Below are 8,524 nucleotides of genomic sequence, written 5' to 3' on the forward strand. Positions count from 1 at the left end.
AAAATGGGCCTGAGAGAGTGATACTCATAGGAGGAAAGGTTTTTTCACCCTGCCCCTAGGGTCCGTCCATTGCTGGATTAGATACATTGGTCTACTAAAAGCTGGGGACTTTCTCCTTATTTCTGAGAACCTCAGGCTAACATAGCCTCAATAGCTATAAACCATGGATCACTGAATTGTGTTAGTATTTGTTTCCTCAGGACTATACTATTTGAATATCTCTGAAGATGCTCCTGTGGGCACTACTGTAGGCAAAATCATGGCAGAAGACAGCGACATAGGGGAGAATGCAGCCATGAACTATTTCATTGAAGGAGATAGTTCAGATGTTTTCGGCATCATTACTGACAATGAGACTCAAGAAGGAATTATCTTATTAAAAAAGGTGAGACCTCAGAAGCCATCTGAAAAATCTCTAAATAAAGGAAAGAACCTTCTCAAATAAGAAGGATGTTTTATAAAATACCACTTCTTTTTTATTCTTTTTTTTTTTTTTTTTTTCTTTTCTTTTTTCCCTTCAGGCTTTGTGATTTGGCCGGAATATTAGGGGGATAAAAAGAAACATGTTTTTCTTTCTGTTTACTTTTTTCCTCATTCCCGTAACTGTTAAATACAATACTGATAGTGAAAGTATCTTAATATTATTCCTAACTGTGCAACAAAATGTACCCCATTGTGAGAATATCTTCAGTGCATCATCTGCAAAATCTTTATCAATAAAATGTACACATGATACCTCCTGCCCTTCAACACCTTCTGTTAAAATCAACTGAAGCCAGAATGTTAGGTAGGCAGTCAAGTTTTTTGTGTAACGGCATAGCTTTAAAAAGGCACTAAATATACTAACTTATGAATTAAGATATTTCAGAGGATTTGGGACTGTGTTACTTGTTTTGACATCATATAGAAAGAGGAAGTATTTGGGGCCATCTGGGTCTTCAGCTGAGATAAAGTTCAATACTCTCTAGTGAAATCCAGGAGCCTGAAGAACTGAATGTTATAACATTTTTTGTTGTCACTGGTGGCGATTTTATTTATTTCTCTAATTTCAGTTTATTACAGCTCAGGAAGGTTTCTAATTTGTTTTTGTTTAAATTTGAGAGGATAAAGACAGTCAAATATAATAATACAACTGTTTATTAAGCTCTTTTTGATGCCTTCTCGGTATATATATATTTTTTCTTTTAGAGGGTAAATTCTAATAATCTGAAAGATTAAAGTGGAATTTAACTGATTCCCATTCTTTATGTTAGAGTCAAGAATAATGTTTGCTAAGTTACACTTATGTTGGAAATGCAAGTAATGATAGAAAAAGGTGTTTTCTTAGGTATGACCTTCTGTGGGAAGTGTTGTTTAATGGTAACAAGAAAACCAGTCTACATGTGAAAATAAATAAAACATTGCATCATTTAATTGTTAGTGTTTTTACATATTTTTTTTTTTTAATATTAGTAGTATCTATTAAAAAAATCTGAAAGAAAGGTATCATTTTGCCTTTAATTTCACACCACTTATACATCTGTTTTAAATTCAAATGTGTAAAAAAAAAGGAAATATTCCACATCTCATTTTCTTTCTTAACAGAGAGTGGATTATGAAAGCAAGAGGAGACACAGTGTTAGCATTAAAGCTGTAAACAGATACATTGATGACCGTTTTCTGAAAGAAGGACCATTTGAAGACACAACTACTGTCAAAATCAGTGTGCAAGATGCTGATGAACCTCCAGTGTTCAACTTGGAGAATTATGTGATGGAGATAGCTGAAGGGGTTGCAAATGGCTCATTGGTAGGCGTTGTTTCTGCAAGAGACCCAGACAATGTTGAAAGCCCAGTCAGGTACCTAACTTAAAAATCTGAATAGTTCTCAAATATAATCAGAGCTGGAATTTTCAAAGTCCCCAAAGACTATTTGTATTCCTTACTTTGGCTCATGTCTGAAGTTAATCGTGCTTTCATTGTGATAACCTATGTTATTCTAGGTTACATCCTGATCCCTAGCCCAAAATCTAAATAAATGAACTTTGTACAGCTTTAAGATCACTTTGAGATGGGATAATTTATCATACAGTAGCCTGGAAGAAGTTCTGCATAACAGCAGAGCCAGGGTACAATAATCAAAGCTGTAAGTACCTAGAGGTGTTCCAGGCTGTTTCCCATAACTGCTGGAGAAAAGGAGAGATGGTCTATTTTCTAGGAGGGAGAAACAGAACAGTTCCTCTGATATCTGTTCAACTTAGCAAGACCAAAATTTACCAATTCCCTACATCTGCCACAATAACCACACAGAAATATTATATAAATATATTACATAAACAAATACCCTGGGATTCTAATTTTGATAATTATTTTTGCTGTTTCTTAAGGGAGAAAACAGGTAATTAATTTTTAATACAGGGTTTAGAATTTTCATGTTACTTGATTTCACTGTACTCTGCAATTTAAAGAAGCTAGGATACAGAGACAGATGAATGAAGTACAAAAGAATTTATGGTGTGTAGATTAATTTGTCAGATTCCTAACAGCAAAATCAAATATACATACACAGAGACACACACAAATAATAGCATAATTAGGGTTTCAATAGTATAGTAAATGCAGTGCCATTTACTATGCTTTCTTAATAGTTTACAGTTATTTAATAACTAGTTATAGGTCTATTAAATAAGAATAAAAAAGATAAGGTATGTATAAAAATTTAGGTTTGGTTTGTTGGTTATATCCATAACTTTTTGTTTAAATGACATGTTTTGCTGCTTAATTAGATTATTGTCTAGTATCTCCAATAAAACATGTAAACATAGTGCTTATCTGTGACTTCTGAATCTGAAATACTTTCATGGAACTTGCTAGGAAGTCAGTATGTCTGAACAGTGAAGCATATATTGCATCACTGAATGCTTTAAATAGAGCATGTCACTTTTATATATAGATATGGTTATTTTTCTAACTTTCACCTTTTAAAGAACCTTTTAAAACCTGAAAACATATTTTACTTCTGTGACATAGACTCTGCTAGGAACTGTGGCTAGATAATTTGGTTGGTTTGTTTTTTGTTTGTTTGTTTGTTTATGTCATGAAAAAATATTGGTAAATATCCTTTCCACTTGAACCAATGTCTCTGGTGTCTTTTTTCAGTCTATCTCTGGCCTGTGACTTTAACAATTTGAATGGTATGTATGTACATATGTGTGCATGTGCATGTCTGCATATGGACATAACATCCAGAGTGTTTTAAATGAAGACTCAGGAGCAGTGGACTCATTTGCAATCATCTTCTACTTTAGGATTTTGTAGCCTGCCTATGCGACACTTCATTATACATAGTAGTCTTTCTTTATAATGCCCATTCCCTCAGCATCAGAGCATGTCAGCAATGATAAAATAGACTTACCATTATACCTCCACTTAGCTGTTAGTGTTATTCTTTTCACAAGTGACACTTTTGCTGTTTCTTTTCAGTGAAGTCATTCACCTGCTGTGAGCCTGACTTAGATGTAAGAATGAATAATGCATTTCAGATTCAGTTCACATTAATATAGATCTGAGACATATTTAATTTTATAAAAAGAAGAGCTTTGATCTTGGAAGCAGTGAATTTTAAATGTTTATAAGTGTACATTTTTCATGACTTCTGAGTTGTTGCAACACACTTTTATATGTATATATGCACAGCTCTGTTTTCGCAGCTGACAATAGCTTTATATGTCCTTGCTTCTCAAGGAACGTTTCAGTATTAGGGAATCTCTCGCTTCACTTTTTTTTTTTTTTTTTTTTTTGGTGTAGGTATTCTATTGTCCAAGTCATGCATTTAAAGAGATTGTTCAGCATCAATGAACACAATGGAACAATCATTACAACTGAACCTCTGGACCGAGAGATTGCTTCTTGGCACAACATAACTGTTACAGCCACAGAAACCAGTGAGTAAGAAATTTAAGGAACACTGTGCTTTATATACTGCAAACTGTAATTATCCTCTGAATATGCCTTATTTTAAATGAAGAATGTATGCTTCCTTCTCATTATACTACTATTGCTTTCTACATGAAGGAACATTATAAAAATGATTAGTTAAATAGAGGCAGAATATATTTGAGCTCCAAGGTCCTGTGCTCTTTCATAAAAGATGACCTTATAAAAAAAGTGAAAAATAAAATAAAAAAAGAAACTGTAATGGGATTGAACATGTAACACTTTCAAGTAACACTGAAGCATATGAATTGCTCCTGCAGTGCAAGATCTTATGTTAAATTAAACCTTGGTTAATTTCACACCAGATTTTTGACTAGTGTGAAATTAGCCAGGGTCTAATTTAACACCAGTCAGAAACCCGTAGCTCAAATTAATTGTGAATGTAAGGCCTAAATCAGTTAGTTAGACTTCTCTTCGGTGACAATTAAATCTCTGAAACCTCCTTTATATAGATTTCATCTGTCATTTTTTTTGAAAGTCAAATACATTTGCCTCCATTTGTACTTTTGGTTACCTGCTTGCCCTAACTCTGGGATAATACTCTAGAAAATTAACAGCTACTAATTTATAAGGTGGTTTAACAAGATTATTAAGATACGTTTTAAAAACTCTTCACATCAATCCCTACGAAGGAGAAGAAATAGACAAAATATACAAATATATAAAACTGGCTAATCAATAAATCAAACAGATTTGCTAAATACTTTTAGCATGTTAGTTTAATTCTGAATCTCAGTGAAATGTTATTTATTGTTAAATCTACTGTAAACATAAATTAATTAGTTCCTCAGAGGAAGCATTCCCTGTATATATCAGAATACTACTGCTAGAAGTTCAGTGCAACATACCCAGTAACCTTTTTCACTGAAGTCTTTGTGTTTGGAATTTGATAGTATTACCTTCCTTTTCAGCTTCTCTGGGAGTTTTTTAATATAAATATATCTCACTTTTCATGTTGTTGGACAGCTGGCAGGTGACGGTAACATTGATCTCTGGCATATTTTTGTCATGTCTTGAATAGCACTTTTCTGTTTAGCTAAACAATAAAAAAGGAAAGAACCAAATGTTACAAATGAATAAGTGCCTCCTGAGCAGAAAAAAAACAGGCCTTTCATAGTAATGAAAGCTATTGTAGACATACTGAGCCCTCATTATCTTCATATTCTTATTCTTATTCTTATTCTTTATTTCTTTAGTGATTATAAGGTCACTGTCTATAAAAATATATTCCAAAACAATGAAGTTAGGTCACCTTGCTATTGACATACCTGAAATTATTTATATTTTGAACTAGTAACATTTTATTCCTTGAAATATAGTCCTACCATACACTATGTACATGAGACATTTTGTGGATGACATTGTGGCTCCACTGAGGCCAAATCAAAATGACATTAGACCTCATCCACAGAAGCTATTCATTGCAGCTGAGATAGGACTTGAAACTGCATTACAGCAGCAACCTCTCTGGGGGCTTATTTGATCTGCCGGCATTAATACAGGACCCAAAACTTTTGCCTCCACTGTGATGACAGAGATCAGAAATTACTGAGAGTAATTTGCTTTGTGATGTGGATCATCCTATCCTCGTGCAGTTGAGATACCATGTTTAAAGGTAGAAGATCTAATTCACCAGACTTTAAACTCAAGTAGTGGGAACCTGCAATCTGTTGAGCCTTATTCTACTTTACACATAGGTTTTTTTCCAGCTCAAGAGAAATCAAGATTTATTTGATCAATTTTTACTTGGTTTTAGTCAGCTTCCACCAAGTACAAGACTGAAGCATAAATAGAAGCATTCTAACAGTCGTAACAGAAGCATGCATGACAGCAAAAAATCCTTAAGCCATCATATTTACATGACAGTGATTTATCGAGACAGAAGATGGTTGTCGGACAATTTATTATTATTATTATTATTAATTGGAATGACTGGCTCAGGTTTCCCTCAATTGAACTAAAAATTAATGAAAAAAAAAAAATCACCATGATAGAAACTGGCTTGAGCTCAATTTGATTCTCATTTCTCTATATTTCTACTGGAAAAGTTAACTATTAGTCTTACCTAAAGAGACAACAGTCATTTGTCCATAGGGTTTTTCAGATGTCCATTTGTATCGTGTTATAGAGCTACTTCATGACATGGAGAACATGACACCTCTTTGAAGGTTTCAGTCATGGATCATATCATTAATTCAATATATAATTGTCACCCTTCTTTGGCCATATATACTTTTGTTGATAGACTTACTTTTGAGATTTGTCCCAATGTCCCTACTAGTACCTAGGTGCTGTTTGTGTGAACATTTATTTGATGGTAGGCTTTAAGTCAACACAACATCCATGAATCTGCTGAACAAGTAAGTTAGGAATAAGCCAAGATAGCTGTCTGGGCCCTACCCATCCCACTTTGTGTATGGCTGAAGGTACTAAAAGTATTCCCTGACTCCTAATAGAATTACAAAGTCCATTACACACCCATTTCTGACCTAACTAAAATGGTTAAGTCAAGCACTCTGTGTATTATTTCTAAAATGGTTGTGTGCTATTTAGTAGATAAAATAACATAAATAAATAAAGCATTATTTCATAGCCTATTATATTATTGTGAATATTGGGATTAAACAAGAGAAATGTCATTCCCCAAATAACTATTTCTGAGATGACACTGACAGATCATAAGCTTTGGTAAATTAACACAGCTCTAATGATTTCACAGGAGGAATATTAATGTGAAACTGATGAGTATCTAGCCATTTATCTCTGTGGTATTTGCTTTTGCTGTCATTTCTTTGGCAAAAGACTCAAAGCTATCAGCACAGATTCCATAATTCCCAAGAAATCAAATGTCTTCTCCAAGGATCTAGTGGATTATAAATTTAAAAACAATGTAAGAACCACCCAAAGCCATATAATTTTAAGTGAGGCAGAAAGGTTTCCCTTAAAAGTCCATCAGATTATTTTAAGAAAATGTCTTAAGGACTTCTGAATGGGTGAGAAGCAGTGACACTTATCATGAGGCATATTTTAACGATAATGAATGTTCTGTGAGTAACATACTTGTGTTTTAGACAGAGCAGGTTGAGATATTGACATGTGTAATCGAATAGATATTTGGTACTCCTAGAATATCTTAATATGATTTTATTTATTGGCAAATGTCTTCCTTATGTCTCTTATCCAACAATACATTCAAGTATGAATACTATTGTTGCTACAAAACGCCTGGCCTGTTAGTGTATGTTACGCTGTGGTGAAAGCAGACCCTTCTAAGAGCTAAGTGATGATTAGTGCCATCTAAATACGGATTGAATTTGCTGGTAGGTGAAGGACTTCCAAGAGGTATTCAGAACTTTCAGTTGTTTTCAGGTGTGTCCTTGTTCCAGCTGTGATAGGGTTAACTTTCTTCATAGTAGCTTGTATAGCTGTCTTTTGGATTTAGGATGAAAAAAAAAAACGTCAGTAACACAATGATGTTTTAGTTGTTGCTGATTAGTAGTTACACTAAGTCAAAGACCTTAAAAAGCAACCTTAAAACAACCCACAGAGATGATACGCAGCAAAAAAGAAGCATATACAGCAAATAAGAGGTTACAGAATACAACTTAGAGAGCAAGTACAACAACTTCAAGAGCAAGAAAAAAAAAAAAAAAAAAACAATATCGTGACCAGTAACTATTTATAATTATTATAACAGATTATAAACAATTTGTTTTCTAACATGTTCTTTTCAGATCTATCATTAGTGGGACAGGGGAAAAAACTGTAAAGAAAATTGCATAACTTGTGTGTTGAGGGCAGATTAATAAGAAAAGAAAATAAAAAGAAAAGGAAACAGAACAAAACAAAACAAATAAACAAAACAAGTGATTCACGATGCAATTGCTCACCACCAGCCAAGCGATACCCAGCCAATCCACGAGTAATGGATTTTTTGTCACTCCACTCCCTGTTTGTCAGGGAGTGAAGTAATGGCTTTAAACTAAAAGAGGGTAGAATTAGATTAGGATAAGGAAGACATTCTTTACTTAGAATGTGGTGAGGCGCCAGCACAGGTTGCCCAGAGAATTGTGGATTCCCCATCCCTTCAAGTGTTTAAGGCCAGGTTGGTTGGGGCTTAGTGAGTTTACTGTGCAACCTCCTAGCTTCCCTAAGGAACTTGAACTCCACATTTTCATGGTGATTGCAACAAAGGCTACCTTTGGCCTATACATTCCCCACAAGCCCCTTTGTTGATGAGAACAAGGTCCAGCACAACACCTTTCCTCTGCCTTCTTGATCACATGGAGAAGGAATTTATCACTGATGCATACCATGAACCTCCTGGACTGCTTAATGCACTTTTGTGTTGTCCCTCCAGCAGATGTCAGGGTGGTTAAAAAGTCTCCCAGGAGGACCAGGACTTTTCCTAACTGTTTTTAGAAATTTTCATCTTTTTTTTTTTTTTTTTTTTTTTTTTTTTTTTTTTTTTTTTTTTTTTTTTTTTTTTTTTTTTTTTTTTTTTTTTTTTTTTTTTTTTTTTTTTTTTTTTTTTTTTTTTTTTTTTTTTT

At 33.8% G+C, this 8,524-nt stretch overlaps 1 protein-coding gene across 6 annotated transcripts in view; it reads left to right on the plus strand.

Moving 5' to 3' along the window:
• Window positions 1-8,524, plus strand: part of CDH19 (cadherin 19) — a 105,941-nt gene that overhangs the window by 81,375 nt on the left and 16,042 nt on the right. For all 6 annotated transcript variants that reach the window (XM_035317983.1, XM_035317985.1, XM_035317982.1 and 3 more), the window contains 3 exons: window positions 201-385; window positions 1,585-1,838; window positions 3,786-3,922. In XM_035317983.1, coding sequence (XP_035173874.1) covers window positions 201-385; window positions 1,585-1,838; window positions 3,786-3,922 — 576 coding nt within the window. The remainder of the gene's footprint in view (window positions 1-200; window positions 386-1,584; window positions 1,839-3,785; window positions 3,923-8,524) is intronic.

This window comes from Oxyura jamaicensis, chromosome 2 (assembly GCF_011077185.1).
Source record: "Oxyura jamaicensis isolate SHBP4307 breed ruddy duck chromosome 2, BPBGC_Ojam_1.0, whole genome shotgun sequence".
NCBI lineage: Eukaryota > Metazoa > Chordata > Aves > Anseriformes > Anatidae > Oxyura > Oxyura jamaicensis.